This window comes from Dermochelys coriacea, chromosome 11 (genome assembly GCF_009764565.3).
Source record: "Dermochelys coriacea isolate rDerCor1 chromosome 11, rDerCor1.pri.v4, whole genome shotgun sequence".
Lineage (NCBI taxonomy): Eukaryota > Metazoa > Chordata > Testudines > Dermochelyidae > Dermochelys > Dermochelys coriacea.
In genome coordinates, this window is record NC_050078.2 from 19,815,790 (window position 1) to 19,840,060 (window position 24,271).

Genomic DNA, 24,271 nt, shown 5'->3' on the forward strand with positions numbered 1-24,271 from the left:
CTCTCTTCATAAGTATTCTCATTATAAAAGAAAAATACTAGGGCAAATTCAACCATTGCTGAAGTGGGCACACCTCTGTTGAATTCAAAGGGAATTTTTCTTCCTTATGACAAAGGTGAATTAAGTTCTTTGACTTGGGTTTTCAGACTTCAGCCAGTTCATTTTCAGGTTCAGTAACAAATATTGCGCAAATTCATCTAGAACAGGGCTAGATTTATGACTTCAGAAGCCACTGCAAGGAGTGTAAAGGGATACTGCACTAGTGGTAGCGATCTCAGCTATTTTCTCTTTGGGGTACATGCAGAAACATTAATCACTACACTATTGTAACAGGGTGCATTCATTGTGTATTTCCTCCAGAGCTGGTCACTAATGACTGGCTGGTGTTGAGAACAGGAAGAGGCATAGCCTTGGGTACCCAGCAGTGCCAGATACCCTGCTGCTTTAAGAGTGTCTAGCACTGCTGGGACTCTGGTTCTTGTGCTCTGGGTGTGCAAGCACTAGCATTCTGGTTATCTGAGTGGGAGCGGGCAGCAAGTTTCATTACAGCCTCTCTATCTTGCTGTTCATCTATGCAGTCTGGTTGGCAACGTTCACTGATTTCTCACTAGAAAACCCAGGAGTCTGATAACCAAATGAGAATTTTTAATATACAAAGAGAACAGAGTCCCTTGATGTGCTCTATAGCTGCTCACCTCTAAAGGGACTGGTAGTTTTGTTGTACTTGGTGGCTTCTGCAGCTTGCATTCTGTTGGGTAAATTTTCATTTTTTATCTGAGGTGGGTGGGTAGGAAAGAATTAAAAAAACAAAAATAAACTTCCTACAAGTTAGCCATCTTTACTGTGCTGTTTTTTAAATACATGCTCACTAATCAGATGACATTGGTGTTTATGATAATACATCTGTTACAATATAATTGCCATTTGTGGAAGGTATTTAAAAGAAAATAGAATTTTGAATCTTTACTTTCACATGTGCATGAAAACTATTTTATTCACATTCGGATTGATCTTTAAAATCAGGTCAATATAATGTAAACACTGTGGGCCTGATCCTTCAAACATACTAGTGTAGGACTGGGACAAGTCCTGATTTTAATGTCCTGAGAAATGTACCGATGTGGTTATTTGCTGGATTGGGCTCTAAGTCGCTGTTGTCATGGTGTGAAAACACAGTATGGGTAGGATACTCAGATAAATATAAGGATGTCATAAAAGACATTGAATAAGCTGGAAAAATCAAGGGAATGTTTAATGTGATGCCCGTATCCTGCAAGCATTATGCACATGTGTAATTTTAAACATGTGAATAGTCCAACTGAAGTCAGTGGGACTTCTTGTGCTTAAAATGTAACCACATGCATAAGTGTTTGTAGGATCAATGCATATGTAGTGTTGGGGCATGAGATTATTTTAGGTAATGAGGTGTCTTGGATAACTGTGGACTATATAAATCATTGTTACCTCTCCTAATGGGCCACTTCTTAAATTTTGGAGTAAGTGGAGAGAGAAACCTAGAAGTGACCAGAAAAGAAAATACAGCAATAGAATTTTGGGGGAGAGAAAAAAAATATTTTTTTTAAATTTCAGTTGTGATTTGAAGTTTAAATTCCTCATCTGGGGAAAAAAAATAATTATAAGGAAAATAAATCATGAACATAAAGTGCTGATCAGAGTTAATAGTTTGAATAATCTGTAAATTATTTTTTTTAAATGTGAACTACAGATTTTTCCCCTCTGTATTTGCCAATTCACAGTTAACTATGCCTTCACATTTGGAAGTTTGAGATATTCAGTAACTAAATTTGATGTGAAATCTTGGTGGCCTTCATAATGTAATTTATTCATGCTACTGTGGATGGCATGTGTTGCCTTTGTGGTAACTTTTTATCATATCTGCACAGAACTGCTAGTGTTTCAAATTGTGTTACACAAACTGAGATAAAGGGACAAATTCTGATTTTACTTGCCTCGGTGTAAATCAGTGAACTCAGTGCAGTTACATTTGTGTAGGCAAGATGGGAATCAGTTTCAGGGTCTTTATTCCTGTGGGTTTTTTTTTTCAGACTTAATGTAATCTCTGTACTCCTCAGACAACAGCAGGCTGTTATTTTTGTAGTCTTTCTCAAGGAACTAAGAGATGCCAAGCCTCTTGACTAGGGCAGGAGTCTCCTACCCTTGGGGAGTTACTGCTACCCACTAACCCTTCCAATTCTGAGCTGGAGAAAGTATGTTCAAAAGACTGCTGATGAGAGCTCCCTGAGTTTTGGTTTAAAAAAATAAAACACAACTGGCAGTGAGTGTTGTCTGAGGTTTCCTTGGATTTGCGCTTTAGGGTCTTTATCTTTCCACTAGAAGATATTTTGCTAAAGTCCCTATCCTGTCCTTATTCAGCTCCACAATGTAGAGTGCTGGCTGGGTCCCAGGTGTATAGAGCCCTACTTGGACCTACAGAGGTCTCATGAGGATCAGCAGCAGAGTGCCTGCACAGGGCATGATCCTGCAAAGTGCTGAGCACTCTGGCCCTGATCCAGTAAAGCATTTTAGCATGTACTTAAATTTAAGTTTGAGCAGTCCTGTTGCATTCAGAGAGATGTTTTACATTCTTGAACTTAAGCACATGCTTAAGTTCCTTGTAGGATTGGAACCTGTGACGGGATCCCCGGGGTGCAGCCTGGGACTGTGGGACTGCTGTGCCCCCTGAACTCTCTCCAGCCTGGGCTGTCTCTCACAATGCCTTGCTAATGACCAGCAGCAAACCCCTCCAGGTACCGTGATCACTCAGCACAACCGCATGTAGATGCTCCACGCCCAGCTAGATTACATGAATGCTCCCAGAGCCACTCATGAATCACACAGAGAGGCATCAGAGCCAAATCCCTCCCAGCACTGTACCTCCGGAATATGCCATCTTGCACTGCTCAAGAGGGACAATGCAGATTTATTAATTGGTTCACCACTTCATCAATTGAAAGTGGACATACACCAGCCTTTGCAAAACCTGAGGAGATTTGCCACACACTTCAAACAAACTCACTGGTAAAGGTAAACAAAAAAAAACAAATTTACTGACTACAAAAGATAGATTTTAAGTGATAGGCAAAAAAGTCAGTTAGTTACCAAAAGAAATAAAATATAAGCGCGCAGTCTAAACTCTCAGCCCTATTAGACTGGGCAACAACTAGACTAAGCAGTTTTTCTCACATTACTGGATTTGCAGTTCATAGTACACATGGGCCTGTCCCCTCAGTTGGAGTCTTCAGAATGTCCTTGTTGCTTTCAGCATAGGTGGGTGAAGGAGAAAGGCCCAGCATGAGCCCCCTGTGTTTGGTTTTATACCCTCAGACCATGTGCTTGGAAAACAGAAGTCCAGACATGTCTGAGTGCCTTGCTGAGTCTCCAGGCCAGGGTGAGCAATTCCCCTGGTGTGGCCTCATGCAGGTGAGTCATTGCATTGTAGCTCCCTGGCTGGACAATGGTGATTGATGGGTTGTTTGACACCCCACCCAGGCGTTGGTTACTTTCCTTGCTGTTGCCTCTGGGGAGTTAATATCTGGCTGAATCCCCAACTTACAATATGTTTTAGTGACAACCATACAACATAATTCTCATAACTTCATATGTGTTAATGATACACATATATGGATAGAGAAATTACTTTCCGCAGATCGTAACCTTTCCCCTGATACCTTACAAGACATGCTTCACAATCATAAAGAAATGAGGAATATGGGGGTTACAGGGTGCTCCCCCCAAGATACAGAATGTCACAGAACCAATGTTGCCAAACCCTGCCAATTCCTCCCCGCCCCCAGACATCTGTCGTACATAGTATCAATCATAGTGGTTGTGATGCTGGGAATGACCCTAGGGGAAGCGGTGCCCCTCTATTTGTTGTGAAGTGAGGATTAGTCCAGATGAGTGATAGTCACATAGAGTTAATTACAGCATGACCTAGTGTTAGAGCTAGCCAAAAATTTTCCTGCGAAGCAGAGCTTCACCAGATAATGCTGGTTTGCCAAACCCGAAATATTTCACAAGAACAGTGTGGGTTTGATGAACTCTAGTCTAATCACAGGCAAGTTTATGCTGGAAAGCTGCCTAGTGAGGTCCGGGTCTCTTGCAGCTTTCAGGGTCTGTGGCTTTGGGGCAGCTCCATGGTGCAGAGCTCCAGGACCAGGGATCTAACATTGACAGCTCTGAGACAAGCCCTGATGTGCCAGGGATTCTAGGCTCCCTGCCTCGGAGCTGGGAGCCTGAAAGCCCTGGGAACCCCATCTCTAACCAATGCTTGGCTTCCGACTCAGCAGCTGGGAGCCTGGAAACCCTGAGAGCCCCACCTCTCACTTTTGATTTCTTATCTCTTTTTTTTTTCCCCCTTTTGAATTTCTTTTTGGCTGAAGCTTGCAGTTTTCATTCTGAAATGGAACAAAAACGTTTTTGGAGCTTCCACTGGCATGGAATTGAGGGGTGTTTATGTGTCACTCTCCTGAAGTCATCCCATTTGCAATGCACTTGATCCACATCCTTTAAAAGAGTAGGGTGAAGAGCCCCTATGCCTCACTTCTATACCAAGCCTGGCTGGCTTCTTGATTAGCCCAGTGCAAACTTGCTTACAAGGCCACTTATGGTCCTTTGACCCTGTAAACTTTAGGATTTAGCTCTAGACAAGGGACTAGGATTTGCTTTTTTTCCCTTCAATTCAGGGTGCACTGTTTGTTCTTGAACTTGAAAGTCTAGGTCCTAAAGTTAACCCGAAAACATTGGGAAGAGTCCATGAATGCAAGTGTCTTACATTGCCTGCATTACTTTGCCTGTGTAAAAGCTCAATTTGATATCTTTACAGTTTTTGCAATGCAGCTAAAATATAAAAATGAATTAAGCTAAAAAGATACAACACTGTATCCTCCACAGCAGTTAGTCAATTTCTGATTAACTATAATTACATGAAGAAAAGGAGTACTTGTGGCACCTTAGAGACTAACAAATTTATTAGAGCATAAGCTTTCGTGAGCTACAGCTCACTTCATCAGATGCATTTGGTGGAAAAAACAGAGGAGAGATTTATATACACACACAGAGAACATGAAACAATGGGTTTATCATACACACTGTAAGGAGAGTGATCACTTAAAATAAACCATCACCAGCAGCGGGGGGAGGAGGGGAAAGGAGGAAAACCTTTCATGGTGACAAGCAAGGTAGGCTAATTCCAGCAGTTAACAAGAATATCAGAGGAACAGTGGGGGGTGGGGTGGGGGGGAGAAATACCATGGGGAAATAGTTTTACTTTGTGTAATGACTCATCCATTCCCAGTCTCTATTCAAGCTTAAGTTAATTGTATCCAGTTTGCAAATTAATTCCAATTCAGCAGTCTCTCGTTGGAGTCTCTCAAACACCACTTTCTATAAGCCATTACCCTCTGATCCCACTGAGAGTTACCAAAAGAAACTACAGCATTTGCTCAAGAAACTCCCTGAAAAAGCACAAGAATAAATCCGCACAGACACACCCCTAGAACCCCGACCTGGGGTATTCTATCTGCTACCCAAGATCCATAAACCTGGAAATCCTGGACGCCCCATCATCTCAGGCATTGGCACCCTGACAGCAGGATTGTCTGGCTATGTAGACTCCCTTCTCAGGCCCTTCGTTACCAGCACTCCCAGCTATCTTCGAGGCACCACTGACTTCCTGAGGAAACTACAGTCCATTGGTGATCTTCCTAAAAACACCATCCTAGCCACTATGGATGTAGAAGCCCTCTACACCAACATTCCACACAAAGATGGACTACAAGCCGTCAGGAACAGTATCCCCGATACTGTCACGGCTAACCTGGTGGCTGAACTTTGTGACTTTGTCCTCACCCATAACTATTTCACATTTGGTGACAATGTATACCTTCAAATCAGCGGCACTGTGATGGGTACCCACATGGCCCCACAGTATGCCAACATTTTTATGGCTGACTTAGAACAACGCTTCCTCAGCTCTCGTCCCCTAATGCCCCTACTCTACTTGAGCTACATTGATGACATCTTCATCATCTGGACCCATGGAAAAGAAGCTCTTGAGGAATTCCACCATGATTTCAACAATTTCCATCCCACCATCAACCTCAGCCTGGACCAGTCCACACAAGAGATCCACTTCCTGGACACTACGGTGCTAATAAGGGATGGTCACATAAACACCACCGTATATCGGAAACCTACTGACCACTATTCCTACCTACATGCCTCTAGCTTTCATCCAGATCATACCACTCGATCCATTGTCTCTGTCTGAGGGGTTGGAGCAAATGCAGTTATATCGTAGCGCTTGGCTGTAGACAAACACCTACAAGAACTACAATACCCACCTGCTGAAGTGAAGAAACAGATTGACAGAGCCAGAAGAGTACCCAGAAGTCACCCTCTACAGGACAGGCCCAACAAAGAAAACAACAGAACGCCACTAGCCATCACCTTCAGCTCCCAACTAAAACCTCTCCAACGCATCATCAAGGATCTACAACCTATCCTGAAGGACGACCCATCACTCTCACAGATCTTGGGAGACAGGCCAGTCCTTGCTTACAGACAGCCCCCCAATCTGAAGCAAATACTCACCAGCAACCACACAACAGAACCACTAACCCAGGAACCTATCCTTGCAACAAAGCCCGTTGCCAACTGTGTCCACATATCTATTCAGGGGATACCATCATAGGGCCTAATCACATCAACCACACTATCAGAGGCTCGTTCACCTGCGCATCTACCAATGTGATATATGCCATCATGTGCCAGCAATGCCCCTCTGCCATGTACATTGGCCAAACTGGACAGTCTCTACGTAAAAGAATGAATGGACACAAATCAGACGTCAAGAATTATAACATTCAAAAACCAGTTGGAGAACACTTCAATCTCTCTGGTCACTCGATCACAGACCTAAGAGTGGCTATCCTTCAACAAAAAAGCTTCAAAAACAGACTCCAACGAGAGACTGCTGAATTGGAATTAATTTGCAAACTGGATACAATTAATTTAGGCTTGAATAGAGACTGGGAATGGATGAGTCATTACACAAAGTAAAACTATTTCCCCATGTTATTTCTCCCCCCCAACCCACCCCCCACTGTTCCTCTGATATTCTTGTTAACTGCTGGAATTAGCCTACCTTGCTTGTCACCATGAAAGGTTTTCCTCCTTTCCCCCCACTGCTGCTGGTGATGGCTTATCTTAAGTGATCACTCTCCTTACAGTGTGTATGATAAACCCATTGTTTCAAGTTCTCTGTGTGTGTGTATATAAATCTCTCCTCTGTTTTTTCCACCAAATGCATCCGATGAAGTGAGCTGTAGCTCACGAAAGCTTATGCTCTAATAAATTTGTTAGTCTCTAAGGTGCCACAAGTACTCCTTTTCTTTTTGCGAATACAGACTAACACGGCTGCTACTCTGAAACCTATAATTACATGAGTTTATCATGATAGAAACTGTTTGAGTAATTTCAATAAAACTCCAAATTAAAAGTTTTAGTGCATATCTACTATCCACTATTTTCAGGTTTATCTTTGACTTCTTATCAGGAACCATACTTGTATTATGTATTGTAATAATGCTGCTTTTCTATAAGGCTGGAAATGTAACAGAATAAATTTCTAATATCTGATAACTTTAATGAAAGGCACCAAATGATGCCAATAACATAAATGATGACAATAACATGTTGCAGAAGAACCTTATTACTCTGCTTGCCCTGTCCCAGAAGGGAAACTTTGACATATGAAATGTGGAACTAATGACCGGTTACAAATGTAGGAATTCAGGAAATATAAATGCAAAAGCCAATCTTATAGGAGAAATACACATAGTATAACTCGAACATTCAATTTCACATCAAAATTCAGTTTTTAGTTCTAATGCCATTTTTTAACTATATCATCTACATACAGTATGCAGAGATGAACTGGCAACCCAAATCTTGTATCTCAATGCCCTTGGCTTTATGGAAACTGGGATTCATATCCAGAGCTGAACTTTGCAGCTTGAATCTGTCACCATTCATGGTTTGTTTAACTATAAAATACCAGATATCATGGTGAGGGACATGTTAAATATAAATAGATTGCAGAGAGAAAAAAGTGTTGCATAAGGCTCTCGCATGGCATATTATGGTGAAAGCTTTAAAATTCAAGGTAGTGACACTAGCAAATTGCTTTTTAGGAACTCACTAAGGGCTTTGGTAATGGTCACTATTTTGACTGACACCTAGAATTGAACCAGGGGCTTCCAGAGCTAAAAGTATACATCTCTACAAGTACCATCTCTAAAGTACCCATGTAACAGACTCTGCACCACAGAAGGGGATGTGCAATGTACACTGAGTAGCACTGACTCTGAGACTGATTTGCTTTGCTTTATTACTATGTATTTTTAGCAAACTAATTTGCTTTTTCTTTCAAATCTAGGACTAGAGAAGAGGACGAGACTGAATTATGTTTCTGAGGGATCTCTGGGTTTCTGCTCATTGGGCATGGCAGGGCATGAGGAATATCTTGCTTTTACTTGTGCTCTCAATGTTACAAACAACTGATTTGGAAGCCAGGAAAGATCATCAATTTGTCTGGAAAACAGGTAGGAATAAACATATTGTTATTTATTCACCCTCTAGTTCCTGTGATTTAAGAAGTCAGCTACCTATTCCTACTCTGACTTAGCACTATAAGAAATTCCCAAAGAAAAATGTCCTAATAGTGTTTTCATGTAGTTTCATTTATTTGTGTGTGTGTATGTATATGTATATGTATACATATATTTTCCTGTCTCCTTTAGTTTAATCCATCTTCTTGTTCACTGAAAAGCTGTAGCCTGCAGTGACACTTGGTATAGTCTGGGTTTTCACAATGCTATCACTTGAACAGAGACAGCTAACAGGAGAGTTTTGGAGGGCATAGCCTGCGCTCTGTCCTGGGAGGCAGTGGTGCTTAGTGTGTGGTGCTTTTGCTTCATCTGTGGGTTCTCTCTGGACAGGCTGCATAGCTGGGCCACGAGGCCTTGGGTAAGCAGTTGAGACATATCAGTGTGTTGGTGCCTTGGTAAAGGCCATGAGGCTTGGAACTTTGATCAGATCCAGTGTTTGAAGTCTTTGAGTAGTCCATTGTTTCCTGGTGGTTAGGCATGGGGTGTGCATTGGCTGAGCCTCAGGCATGGGGGGGGGTGCAGGAGTGAGGGGTGCAAGCTCTGGGAGGGAGTTTGGGTGCAGGAGGGGGCTCTGAGCTGGTGCAGGAGATTTGGGTGCAGGAGGGGGTGACGGGTGTGGGTTCTGGAAGGGAGTTTGGGTGCAGAAGGGGACGCCAGGCTGGGACAGGGGGTTGGGATGTGTGTGTGTGGGGGTTGCAAGGTTAGGGATGGAGCTGAGCTAAAGAGAGAGACTTGGTATAAAGAGCATCTTGCTGGGTGAATTTGAGAATCACAAACAGAGGCAGCTAATAGAGTTTCGGAGGTTGTTGAGAGCAGGAGTGTGAAAAGGTTTGCTTCCAGGTTCGGCTCCTACATGCAGTTCAAGATGGCCAGCGATGGAACTGTGGGTGTCCTGCAATGGATGTGCCTTGTTTCCTTTCCTGCCTGAAGCCAGAAGGGACTTACTACACATGAAGTGAAAGCTGGTGCTGGATTGGACAGGCAAATAGAGACATTATTGAGAACCAGAGAAGTTGAGGAGTTCCTAGACAGCCCAGTGCAGGAAACATCAAGTACCCCAGGTTCAAAAAGAAGCTGGCCACCAAGGAGTTGGGGAGACAGGAAGTCAGAAAGGAGGCCTGGCCATTCATAACTATCAGAGGCAAGAGGTCACATCTGCATTTTTCACAGCTGGAGACAGAGGAGGATGGGTGGACTGTGGTTACTAGAGAGAAGAGGACCAGGAGGAATTCCATACAATTAAAAGCTTCAAGTCCGTGGTCTCCAACCTTTTTATGCACAAGATTACTTTTTGAATTTAAGATCAACCCAGGATCTACCCCGCCCCTTCCCCGGGGCCTCGCCCCACTCTCTCCATTCCCCCCTCCCTCCGTCGTTCGCTCTCCCCCACCCTCACTCACTTTCACTTGGCTGGGGCAGGGAGTTGGGGTTCGGGAGGGGGTACAGGGTCTGGGCTGGGGCCAAGGGATTCGGAGTGTGGGAGGGGGCTCTGAGCTGAGCCTGGGGCAGGAGGTTGGGGTGTAGGACTAAGGGGTACAAGCTCTGGGAGGAACTTTGGGTGCATGGGTCAGATGGTCACACTGCATCTAATCTCATAGAATCCATTGGACATTTCATGAATGTTTCTTTTTATTAGTGTCATTTGTGGTTTATAGATCCAAAATCCTTCAGGAATTGCACAAATTAGCATAACATTCTCAACTGTGGGGTATGCATTGGCTGAGCCTCAGGCATGGGGTGGAGGTGCAGGAGTGAGGGGTGCAAGCTCTGGGAGGGAGTTTGGGTGCAGGAGGGGGCTCCGAGCTGGTGCAGGGGATTTGGGTGCAGGAGGGGGTGACAGGTGTGGGTTCTGGGAGGGAGTTTGGGTGCAGAAGGGGACTCCAGGCTGGGACAGGGGGTTGGGATGTGTGTGTGGGGGGGGTGCAAGGTGGAGGCTCTGGCTGGGAGGCTCTTACTGCAGGCAGCTCCCAGTCAACAGTGCAGCGGGGCTCAGACAGGCTGCCTGCCTGCCATGGCCCCACACCACTCCTGGAAACAGCTGGGCTGCTGGCATACTTCTGCAGCCCCTGTGGGAAAGGGGGGGGGCAGTGGGTCTCTGTGCGCTGCCCGCTTCTGCAAGCATCGCTCCCACAGCTCCCATTGGCCGTCCCTCCCTCCCATTGCAGGGGCAGTGCTGGGGGCTTTGCATGCTGCCCCCAGCCAGGGGCCGCAGAGATGTGCCAGCTGCTAGCTGCTTCTGGGAGCAGCGTGGGGCCACAGCAGGCAGGAAGCCTGCCTTTTCCCTGCTGTGCCACCAGACTTTTAATGGCCCAGAGATCAAGATGGACTGGCAGAGGCTCCAGGATTGCCACTGTTTCAAGCCGACACCAGGTCCTCAATGTTTTAACTGTGGAAGATACCTCTTAAGAATCAGGGGATCTAAGGGAAGGGAAAGATGTATGAGACATGCCTGTGGATGGTAGGTAAGCCCAACCTCAAAGAATCAGTTTTTCCCATAAAGAGTTTCCTCAACTGTCCAAGAAAGTCTGTCCATCCTTGCTGGACGTTCAACACTCAGAAGAATCAAAACAACATTCTGCAAAGGATAAGCAGACAACAGGGTGGTGTGCTGTCTTCCCAGAACCAAGGCACAAGACATCACTCACACGATATTGGAGGAATTTCTGAAGTTAATGGAAAAGGATCCATTTATGGGCATTAATTTCACTGCATCATGGGATATATCACAGATAAAAGATGATTTCAGAGAACTCAGAAGCATGCTGAAGGACAATGTTCAAGCAATCTTCTCTGCTATCTTCCTGTCTCGAGAGCAAAGGGAGACAGAAGGCAGAAGATTCTAAAAATGAACCACTGGTTAGGTAAGTGGTATAGGATTTGGTTTTGTGGAACATTGTTTCAGTCTCTTCTATGGGAAGAGGGAATTCAGTAGAAACAGAACCAATCACCTCAAGAACAAGCTGGCTTGTGTAGTCAGGAGGGTATTAAACTAAAATAACACAATGGGAGGGTAAAAGAGGAAAGATATGAGAACTCATTTAGTGCAGAATCAAGAAGTTGAGAACAAAATTAACCTGGGAACCAAAGGATGTGAAGAGAAGAGATTCTTTAATTTCCTGTACACCAATGCTAGGAGCCTCAGGAGCAAACAAGAGGATTTGGCATTGTTCATTTGTGAGTATAAATTCAATCTAGTTGATATTACTGAAACATGGTGGGATGATTCACACATTTGGAATGTTAAGATAAATGTTATAACCTGTCTAGGAAGGACTGAGTGAACAAAAAGGGAGGAAGAGTGGCACTCTGTCAAAAATGGCATTAGCTGTTTCTGAGTCACTGATGATTTGGAAAAATATTTACCTTGAATGGTTATGGATGACCTGTCTAACAGATAAAACACAAAATGGGGTATTAGTTGTGTCTGCTACAGACCACCAAATCACAGTAGGAAACAGGATGACTGGTTTTTTATACCCCTAACTATAATGCATGGGGGGGGGGAAGCTGTGTGATAATGGGGGACTTCAATTTCAATTACAGATACAGGAGGTCTTGTATTGCCAGTAGTAAAACATCCTTAGAATTTCTAAATATTGTAGATGACCATTTCCAAACTAAAAAGCTAATTGCAACCGACACAGGGGGATTCCACCTAGTATAGACAAGTAATGTCGTGTGATCAGGTATTATTTAGAGTTTCCAATTTAACATTCCGTGGTTTCGCAGGGTTTATTTGCCTCTAGATTGGCTACAGCATCACAGTTAATTTGGGAGTGAGGACCCCCAGGTATGCAAGACAGACACTCACACTTAGGCAAGACCTTTTGAATCTGCAATAGTTTTATTAGCACAGTCAGCAATATCACAAACACTATGACGTAGCAAAGCAGACAGAGATAATACAAGCATCCAGAATTTGCCTACTCATACCATCCTTTCCAGGGAACCTTGTAGTAGTAAGATGACCCAGGAGTGGTCCTTCACTTGGTAGGCTCCAGGTGCATGGGCCAAGTGCCACCTTATATTAGAGGTTACGTTAGTACTAACTAAGGCTAATGCATATTCAGTACAGGCATCAGCTCTTTTTCCTTATCTGTTTTTCCTTACCCTACTAACGTTGGGGTGCCCTTTTCCCATCAGTGAATAGGCCTTTTACTTCAAGTTTATTAGTATCAATCAGTTAGTTGTCATGGCATTCTCATGGTTTGATAAATGCTGTTGTGGTTAACTTAAAATATCTAAAGCTAGTATACAGTGTCATTTTATGGTTACCTGTCAGCAGTTTAGCAACACTTGCCTATTACAGCACTCTATCTTGCGATGTAGGGTCATTTACTGGTTAGTTGCTTATGTCAAGTCTTTAAGCCTTGGGCCTTAGGTAGTTTGGCTAAGCTATTGTTTTACAGTTTGGGACCTGTAGACTTTTGCATTACTGAATTAATTCATACCTGTACCTTTGTTAGCATATGCATGTATATCAATAGCAAGAGGAACTGATTAGAGAAATAAAAATTAATGGTAGCTTATGTGATCATGACTAATCACATTTATATTGTGTAAACCGAATCAAGTTCAGACCAGTTTATATAAACCCTGTCAAAGCACTGTGTGTGTGTGTACGTACATACACACTTAGTGCTTTGACAGGGCTTATTTCACAATTGAGTCAAATCAGCTGGGAGAAGAATTTAATCAGAAGAATGTGAATAATTGGGAATTGTTTAAGGACTTAATAGATGCCCAAAAAGGCACAATCTAGCAATTGAGGAAGGAGGCTGTATTGGTTTTAAAATATGACCTGGTTTAGAAGGGAAATGAAGGCAGCTACAAAAAATTAAACTGTAAATAACGAATGGAGAAAGTAAGAAGTTGATAGTAATGACTATAAATACGAAGCTAGGTATTGTAGAAAACTGATAAGGAAAGCAGAGACACGCAAGGAGAAATCTATGACCAGCATAATTAAAGACAATAATAAGGAGCTTTTAAGTATTTTAGGAACAAAAAAGAATTCTGATAAAAAAGATAATATTGGTCCATTACTAGATGGAAATGGTGTAGAATTATCAATACTAATACAGAAAAGGCAGAAGTGTTCAACAAATATCTCTGTATTTGGGGGGAAAATAGGTGTAGTCTCCTCATAGAGTAAAATTACTCTTTCCATTCCAATAGTATCTCAGGAAGATGTTAATCACACCTATTGATTTTCAGTAAATTGTGTGATGCTGGAGAATTTCCAGAAGACTGGAAGAAAGCTAATGTGCCAATATTTAAAAAGTGTACATGGGTTGGCCTGGGTAATTATAGGCCTATCAGCCTCACATCAAGCCTAGACAAGATAATAGAGAGGCTGATACGGGACTCGATTTAACAAAGAATTAAAGGAGGGTAATATAATTAATTTTGTCACAGTTCTGAGCAATTTCATCTGTATTCCACCTTTGTGGTCCAGCAAGGGCGCCACTCTTAGGCTTTCAGCTTCCTAGCAGTCACCTTTCTTGGGCGGAGACATGTCTCTCTTCCCTCCTGACCAGGATATTTCCAGGATGCAGAGTTTCTATCTGGACTGAATTCCCCAGCAAGTCAGATTGTCTAAGCAGGCCTGCTTTGCCTTCTTCTCAGAGCCTATATACAGTGTAATTGCCCACAGTTAAGTTACCACTTAGGTCTTTCTAAATAAGCATGTGCATTCTTAAGGTAAAAGCATGACAGAGAAAACACATTAAAAGTAATAAAAGAATGTACATGCATCCTAAAAGGTTGCCAGAGATCACCCCAGCGCCAATGAGGTCTCTGGCAGGTGAACAGTTCTTCAAACCCCACACAGGTTTTTCTGTGGTTACAAAAACACAAAAAGGTTCATAACACCTTTTGCCCAGAATAAGCAACCCCATGAACTGGAGCCCTGCCTTGGACAGAAAGTCCTATCCATTTTATGGCTCAGAAAGCAGGCCCGAGTCTGTTTAAACTCAGGTTATTTATCCAAAAGTCCTTTCTTTGTCTGTTGGTCTCTAGAGAATCCAATTTGAACCAGTATGTGCAAGTATCTCCAGGTGGTGGTACATCTTTGGAGGAGTTACCACATGAGTGAATCTCCCTAATCCCACCACCCTGTTCTTTGTTCCTGGAGGGCTGTGATCCCCCTTCATAGGGTGACCAGAGAGCAAGTGTGAAAAATCCATATGGGGGTGGGGAGTAATAGGTGCCTATATAAGACAAAGCCCCAAATATCGGGACTGTCCCTATAAAATGGGGACATCTGGTCATCCTCCCCCGCCCCATGGAATTACATACAATCCCTGGCCCATAATGATACATCGACTTAATTCAATAAAGTTTAGCTTAATTCAACAAGATTTGTTCAGGAAATTGCCACATTTGTCACACTTGATTGGCACCAATTATATTACTTTCCTTTATTTTTTTTTTGTTAATCAATGCAGGTTTATGGAAAATAGATCCTGTCAAACTAATTTGATATGAGATTACACATTTGGTTGATAAAAGTAATAGTGTTGACATTGCATACTTAGACTTCTGTTAAATAAATAAATTTGATTTGGTACTGAATGACATTTTGATTAAAAACTATAACAATATGAAATTAACATGGCACACATTAAATGAATTACAAGTTGGCTAACTGATAGGTCTCAGTGTAATTGTAAACTGGAAATCACGATGTGTATTTCTAGAGGAGTCCCGCAGGAATCTGTTCTTGGTTGTATGCTTTTTAACATTTTTTTATCAATGACCTGGAAAAAACCTGAAATAATCACAGATAAAGTTTTGCAGATGACACAAATTGGGGAAGCAGTAAATTATGAAGAGTGGACAAGTCACTGATTCAGAGTGAATTGAAATGTTTGGTAAGTTAGGTGCAAGCAAGCAATATCTGTTTTAAAACAGCTAAATGTACATGTATACCTCTAGGAAAAAAAGTGTAGGCCATACTTATCTGATTGAGGAAGTCTATCCTGGGAAGTAGTCTCTGAAAATGATTTGGAGGTCATGCTGGATAATCAACTGATGCTGTGGCCAAAGAGCTAATGTGATCCTGGGATGCATAAATAAGGGAATCTGAAGGAGGAGTAGAGAGGTTATGTTACGTCTATATTTGGCACTGGGGCTACTGCTGCTGGAATAGTGTGCCCAGTTCTGGTGTCCATAGTTTAAGGAGGATGTTGATAAATTAGAGAAGGTTCAGGGAAGAGCCACAATAATGATTAAAGGATTAAAAGACCTGCCCTATAGTGATAGATCAGGGGTCGGCAACCTTTCAGAAGTGGTGTGCCAAGTCTTCGTTTATTCACTCTAATTTAAGGTTTCGCATGCCAGTAATACATTTTAACATTTTTAGAAGGTCTCTTTCTATAAATCTATAATATATAACTAAATTGTTGTTGTATGTAAAGTAAATAAGGTTTTTAAAATGTTTAAGAAGCTTCATTTAAAATTAAATTAAAATGCAGAGCCCCCCCAGACTGGAGGCCGGGACCCGGGCAGTGTGAGTGCCGCTGAAAATCAGCTCACGTGCCACTTTTGGCATGCGTGCCACCGGTTGTCTACCCCTGTGATAGATTGAGCTACTTGAGTATATATAGCTTAACAAAGAGAAAGTTAAAGGTTGACTTGATTAGTCTATAAGAACCTACAAGGGGAATAAATATTTAATAGTGGGTTTTTCAATCTAGCAGAGAAAGGTATAACATCATCCAATGGCTGAATCTTGATGCTAAATAAATTCAGACTGGAAACAAGATATAAATTTTTAACAGTGAGAGTAGTTACCCATTGGAACAATTTACCCAGGTTTGTGGTCAATTTTTCATCGCTGAGAATTTTAAAATCAAGATTGGATGTTTTTCTAAAAGGTATGCTCTAGGACTTCTCTGGGGGAAGTTCTATGGCTTGCGTTATACAAGAGGTCATACTTAGATGATCACGATGGTCTCTTCTGGCCTTGAAATCTGTGAAGGGTCATAATTTCATTGGATACAGATGATTGTCATCTTTGCTGCTTTCTGTGAAATATTTCATCCATTTGTTATTCACAATTGCCTGTCGAGGGTCTTGTTGACCTCTTTCAGCTGACTTGTGCCAGAAGTGTCTACTCAGACTATATAGAGCCGAAGTTCAAATGTCTTTCCATCTAGTTCACAATTCTACCTAATTTTAGTGAGTCAAAACAATATTTTGTATAGAAAAGAAACTTCATGCTTCAGGGTTTAAACCAATCCCTAACAACTAAGAATTAGGATGAGACATGCTTTGTGGAGGGGCAGGGTGGTGGTGGAGAATATCACACATCTACCTATTGCAGGGTTTATTGCATCTTCTCTGGAAGCTTCTGGTGCTGGCCACTGCTAAAGAGAGGATATTGCACTTAGTGGACAACAGGTCTGATCCAGTATCCTATGTTTCTTCATAATGTGTTTCTCCGAGAGAGTCACAAAATCTCAGAAGTGTTACATTTGAAAAACAAAAGAAAAATCCTCTGGTTCCTGTGTAATGTTGTACAAATGGTTTTTGAATTAGCTTTGTGTGATGGAGTTTGCAAATCCCAGCCCAGGGCTTAGGCAGGGGAAAGGCTTGGAGCAGTACAGGGTCAGGTAAGCTCTGCACCTCAGGCACTGCTGAGATTGATCCTGAGGAATGCAGCAATATAAAGAAAGGTCCAACAGCCCAGGGAAAAGGAGAGAAGAGAAGCCATTTCCATGGAGGAGCACTGCTCTGTCACAATAGGCGAAGCTCTGACTAAGGCGGTCTGGCTGTGAGTCTTCCTCCTCTCCTTTGAGACATCACCCAACAGGTAGGGAGAATCCTGAGTGTGAGCAGCAGAAGGTCCTCTTGTATCAGCTCTAAGACTCTGGGGTTTGAAGAAAGGGACTATAATTAAACAGCTGCCATGCTCCAAAGTGAGGACCTCATAGAATAACTGGGTGTAGAGGACAGCCTTGGACTGAGTGATTAAGAGCTAATTCAGATTAAAATAAATGGAAGGATAAACACAAACAGGTCTGCAAGTAGTGTACTTGATTTCAAAAGGGAAAACTTTAAGGTGAATAGTTAGGGAAGTAGACTGGTCTGAAAAACTCAAGGGTCTGAATATAGGGGAGGCTTGGAATTACTTTGGCAAAGTTGCAAGAAACAATCAAAAGGCTGTATCCCCAAGCAAGACAGAAAAATTCATTCATGCAGACCAAACTGGATGAACAAGAACCTCAGACAGGTTATTGGAGAAAGCAAAAAGCCTACAAGGAATGAAAGAAGGGATGGATCAGCAAGGAAAGCTGCCTCTTGGAGGCGAGAAAGTGTAGGTGAAAAAGTGAGAACTGCCAAAAACCACGCAGAGTTGGACCTTGCAAAGGAAAATGAAGAACTTTTACACTTTGTTTTAGCCATATAAATAAAAACAAAAAAAGGAAAGAAGAGGACCATTAAGCACTGAGGATAGGGTGGAAATTAAAGATAATCTAGGCATGGCCCAACACCTAAAGAAATACTTTGCTTCAGTTTTTAATAAGGGTAACAAGGAGGTTAGGGTTAGTGCAGTGTTGCTAATGGGAAATAAGATATGGAAGTAGAAATTACCACATCTGAAATGGAAGTCAAATACAAACAATTTAAGGGGACCCAACTGGGGGGCCCCTATAATCTCAATCCAAGAATATTAAAGAAGATGGCCTGTGAAATTGCAAGCCCAATAGGAATGTTTTTTTTATTAATCCATAATTTTGGGGGTCCTACCTTGTAACTGGAAAATTACTAATATAGTACCTATTTTTAAAAAGGGGTGTGGGGGACAGTTGATCTGGGAAACTACAGGCCCGTTAGTTTGACCTCAGTTGTATGCAAAGTCTTGGAACAAATTTTGAAAGAGAAAGTACTTAAGAATACAGAGATAAACGTGACCTGTGATTACCAATTTTCTAGACAAAGGAAATGCAGCAAAGCTAGCCTATCTGGATTTCAGTAAAGCATCTGATACTGTTCCACATGGGGATTAATACCAGCATTGAAAAAAACTGCATAAAGGAGATACTACAATGGGCCATACTGTAAGGTGAACTGACATGCTTGAGGGAGATTACTAGTGCAGTTCCTTAGGGATCGGTCTTGGGACCAATCTTATTTAACATATTTATTACTGACCTTAGCACAAAAAGTGAGAGTGTTCTTGTGTCCAACATCCCAGTGGGGGCCAACTGTGGTCACTCAATTAGGGTGAATTGCAAAGAAGGGGCAGACAATCCCCAAAAAGCTGGTGGATATTCCAATACTTGGGAACCTGGATGGAGACCTGAGGCTGGATCACTCTAAGAGAACTGTGTTGTTTGGACTTCTGAGTAACCAGTAAGGTAATAAAGAAGAAGCTGTTTTATGCTGGCTTGGTAAATCTAAGTCAAATATGATGATTTCTGAAAATCTTACTTCATCATATAAAAGAAAAGGTTCTACCAATCCCAAAGGATTGGACACATTACCTCCCAGGTTATTGAATATTCCAGATTTTACCGAAATACACGATACAACTAATTTTATTAACTAAACTAAAATGTATTAATAAAACAAAAGAGAGAGAGAGATAGTATGGTTAAAAGATCAATATTATATACAGACATGAGTTAAATTCATTGAGGTTCAGATTTACAGCAGAGATGGTGAGCTTTATAGTTGCAAAGAGTTCTTTCAGAAGTAGTTCATAGGTCATAGTCCAGATTTCAGGGCAATCCAGTTAGAACTGGGATCTCAGGCCTTGTCTTTTAGGCTTCCCCTGCATGAAATCTTATGCAGATCTGGGATGACAGAATCAGGACCCAAGGATCTTTTATACAATTTAATGTCCTCTTTGACAAGTTGGAGTTCCTCGGGGAACAAAAGGTAATTTAGGATAACTTTGAAGGCAGTCCATCACTGGTACTTAGCTATACGAGTTAACAGAAGGCAATTTGCTTGTTCCTCCACCATTCACAGTACACTTCAAAGAGAGATGAATACCGAGATATCCTGTGTTTACAATTCATTTAAATGTTAGGATGTTCTTTTGATCTCTGAACTATCAGAATACAGCATAGACAGGGACTGCTGATTACATCGCTGACCATGCTCGTATATACGTAAATACACACAAACCAAACATTATCTCTCCATATGTCTTTTGAGGGTTATTTCTTTTGAAGGATGTTTAACCCTTTGTGGCCATGTGTCACAGTGCTAATAACATTTGCAGATGACACAAGGCTGGGAGGTGTTGACAGTACAGAGGAGGACCATAATATCATACAAGAAGGTTTGGATCACCTTGAAAACTGGAGTAATAGAAATTTGATTAAATTTAATAATGCAAAGTGCAAGGTCATACACTTAGGGACAAACAACAAGAATTTTTGATATAAGCTGGGGCTATATCAGTTGGAAGAGATGGAGGAGAAAGACCTGAGTGAAATGGTCAATCACAGGAAGACTGAGCCATCAATGTGATGCAGCCATGAAGAAGGCTAATGCAATCATACGATACATCTGGTAAAGTATTTCCAGTAGAGATAGGGTATTACTACCATTACACAAGGCACTGGTGAAACCTCATCTGGGATATTGTGTACAGCCTGGTCTCCCATAAAGATTAATTCAAACTGAAACAGGTACAGAGAAGGATGATCAGAGAAATGGAGAACCTGTCTCACGAGAGGAGACTCAAGGAGCTTGGCTTCTTTTCACTATCCAAATGAAGGCTGAGGGAAAACATGATTGCTCTGTATAAATACATCAGATGGCTAAACACAAAAGGAGAGAGAGGAGTTAATAATATTAAGGGCTAATGTTGGCATAAGAACAAATGGATACAAACTGGCTTCAAGTTTAGGCTTGAAAATAGATGGTTTCTAATCACCAGAAGAGTGATGTTCTGGAACAGCCTTCCAAGGAGAGCAGTGGGGGCAAAAAACCTAACTGGTTTCAAGACTGAGCTTGATAAGTTTATGGAGGGGATGGTATGACAAGACTGCCTACAATAGCATGTGGTCCATCTCTGACTGCTATTAGCAAATATTTCCAGTGGCCAGAGATAGGACACTAGGTGGGGAAGGCTCTGAGTTACTAGTGTGAATTCTCTCCCAGGTGTCTGGCTGTCAGGTCTTGCTGACATATGCAGGATCTAACTGATTGACATATTTGGTTGGGAAGGAAGCTTTCCCCAGGTCAGACTGGCAGACACCCTTTCTCAACTTTTGCAGTGTAGAGCCATGGGGCACTTGCTGGTTTGAACTAGAGTAAATGATGGGTTCTCTGTAACTAGAAGTCTTTAAATCATGATTTGAGGATTTTAGTAACTCAGCCAGTGGTTATGGAGGTGAGGTTCTGTAGCTTGCAATGTGCAGTAGGACAGAGTAGGTGATTAGTGGTACTTTCTGGCCTTCAAGTCTACAAGTCTGAGGCATTGGGTATGGTTTGAAGTGGCCTGGGGAAGGTGAGCAGGATGTGGGATCGGCGGGGACTAGTGGAGTAAAGGCCCACAGGTCTCCCTACCCACCCCACATTCTACTACACCTAGCCCCGGCATATGCAGGACTAGAAGGTTACCAATAAGGAAGCTGACCCATCTGAACCCCATTTTTGGTGGTCCTGGACATACTGAACCAAAAGAGAGAGACAAGTGGCAGGCCCTGAGAACTAAACCTGCTGACTGAACAGACAACCCCACTATACTTTGGAAGGTAGGATATATAAGAACAAAAGAGGTCCTTCAAGTTTTTATTTTATTTCTGTCCAGTTCTGAAATGCATTGTACTGTAAGTCTTTAGAGGTGTACATAAAATGTTCTTAAAATGTCAACTTCACTTGATTCCAATTGACACAGAATTATTAAACCCTTGAGGGCCTTAGAAAATATGTTCTAGAACTAGCAAAAGTTCAGTGGTTCAGTGGTTTTCATGAATATGCACTTCTGTCATGAAACTCAGTGAAAACAATAGAAATGTTCTTGTCAGGGTGTGTGTGCCCCAGTGATAGATAAATGTATTCTTTCCCAAGAGAAGTAAAAAAAAAAAATTTTTAGCAATCAAATATGCAAGATCCTAGGGCTGGTTTGATACAGTCCATCCTTAGCTGCAGTGTTGCAGTAACAATACTGTAAGATTATATATATATCGTGATGCTCTGTGGTGTTTATGGCTAAGAAAGAGGCATTTAAGTTATAAGCCTGAATTTTCAGGCTTTTAAAATTGTGTGGGGAAAATAAATCCTGCCCCATAGGCTGAAATGTCTTATAGTAGTAGTCCAACTGATGTTTAAATTAAAAAACAAAACATAATATGGAAAAATACCCTAGTGTTTTCACTGATTACATTTTCAGACACTTTTTTTTTAATGCTGAAAACCTTTCAAAAGATATGGTTTTAAAGCATTGGACATTAAAATTAAATGCAATAAGGTTGAAAAAGAAATAGGAAAAATGGAATTAGAATAAACACACCGAAATTCTGCCCTCACGAGAGTGCACATGGCTGTCCTTTGTGTGCATCTCTAATTGGTATATTTAGCTTTACATGCATTTATGTATAGGTACAATGAATCACATTTCTTTTTCCCCCTTATATTCTAATTTAAGGACTCCAAGGAAATATTTGGCAAGAGTAGGAAAGGAAGAGAACTTGCTTTCATGCAATGTTGCTGAAATTGTAAATGCAGAAAAATAAAGAAATTGTAAGACTTGGGGACTTGAATAATTTCACTGGAGTTAAATCATTGGTCCCAGACTGTTATCGTGACCCCTTTCTGTAGTATGGCCTAGTTTAGGTATCTGTGGATTCCTAACTTTGAATTTCTTTACTGTTGTAAATCCTAAATTTCAACTACAATGTAGCTTTAGCTTACTTGACTTTGTGGAGTGTGGTTGTGGAGTGTGGACACCCATATGCAACTAGGGTTGCCAAGTGTCCAGTTTTTGAATGTAATGCCTGGTCGAAAAGGGACTCTGGTGGCTCTTTTAAAAGTCCGGTCGATGGTGCAGTGGGGCAAAGGCACGCTTTGCGTGGCTCCTAGAAGCAGCGGCATGTCTCTCCTCTGGCTCTTATCCCTAGGGGCAGCCAGGGGGCTCCGGACGCTGCCTCCGCCCCAAACGCCAGCTCCGCAGCTCTCATTGGCCAGGAACTGCAGCCAATGGGAGCTGAGGGGTGGTGCCACCTGGCCATGTCTCTGCGTAAGAGCCGGAGGGGAGACATACCACTGCTTCCGAGAGCTGCTTGAGGTAAGCGCCACCCGGAGCCTGCACCCCTGACTCCCTCCCACCAGTCCCAACCCTGATCCCCCTCCCACCCTCCGAACCCCTCAGTCCCAGCCCGGAGCACCCTCTTATACCCCAAACCCCTCATCTCCAGCCCAACCCCAGAGTCTGCACCCCCAGCCAGAGCCCTCCTACATTCCAACCCACTGCCTCAGCCCAGAGCCCCTTCCTGCACCCTGAACTCCTTATTTATAGCCCCATCCTAGAGCCCACACCCTCATCTGGAGCCCCCTCCCACACTTCAACCCCCTTGGCCCCAGCCTGAAGCCCCATCCTGTACCCCCAAATCCCTCATCCCTGGTCCCACACCAGAGCTCACACCCCCAGCCCAGAGCCCATACCTTCTCCCACTCCTCAACCCCCGCCTCAGCCCGGAGCCCCCTTCCATACTCTGAACCCTCATTTCCACCCCCAGCCCAGAGCCCCTTCCTGCACTCTAAACCCCTCATTCCTGGCCCCACCCCAGAGCCCGCAGCCCCAGCTGGAGCCTTCACTCCCTCCCACATCCCAACCCACTCCCTCCCGCACCCTGAACTCATTTATTGCCCCACCCTGGAGCCTGCATCCCCAGCCGGGGCCCTCATCACCTCCCACACCCAATCTCCTGAGCCAGCCTGGTGAAAATGAGCAAGTGAGTGAGGGTGGGGAGAGTGAGCAACAGAGGGAGGGGGGATGGAGTGAGCAGGGGTGGGGCCTTGGAGAAGGGGCGGGGCATGGGTGTTTGGTTTTGTGCGAGTAGACAATAATGCAACCCTCAGACAATATTATGTATACACTTGAGTAATAATATGCATCCAGTTGTGTGTACATGCATATAACTGCAATCTACTTGGTAAATTAATTCTTACACTAAAAAAGATTTTAATAACGTGGATTTAACTGTCATGGTTTGTAATTTTGATTTTGATCATTTTGACCATTTTCTTTCAAAATAGAACCTTTAGTGTAAAATTGTTTTTCTAAAGAGAATTTTTGTATCCTCTAAAGTCATGGGGACACACATGAGCTCCTTACAGGATGTCAAAAACCTGAATGAAATAAACACTAAAGTGAATAAAATAGCGGTTTCCTTGCCTAGGTGCTAGGTTGAGTGTCTTATGAAAGTCCGCACATTGTAAAACTGGACTTTGTGGGCCAAACTGAGCCCTGGTGTAAGTGAGTGCATCTCCATTCAAATTTATACAATTGCAACTAAATTGGGACCCATATTCCTAAAATGTAGGAACCTGAAAGTATGACTTTCATGAGGATTATACAATATTCTTCTATTAACTAGTCAAGACTTCCA

At 42.5% G+C, this 24,271-nt stretch overlaps 1 protein-coding gene across 1 annotated transcript in view; it reads left to right on the plus strand.

Annotated features, from left to right (window-relative positions):
* THSD7B (thrombospondin type 1 domain containing 7B) overlaps window positions 1–24,271 on the plus strand; it is a 516,892-nt gene that overhangs the window by 68,086 nt on the left and 424,535 nt on the right. The window contains exon 2 of the mRNA XM_038422837.2: window positions 8,462–8,627. Coding sequence (XP_038278765.1) covers window positions 8,489–8,627 — 139 coding nt within the window. The 5' untranslated portion in view covers window positions 8,462–8,488. The remainder of the gene's footprint in view (window positions 1–8,461; window positions 8,628–24,271) is intronic.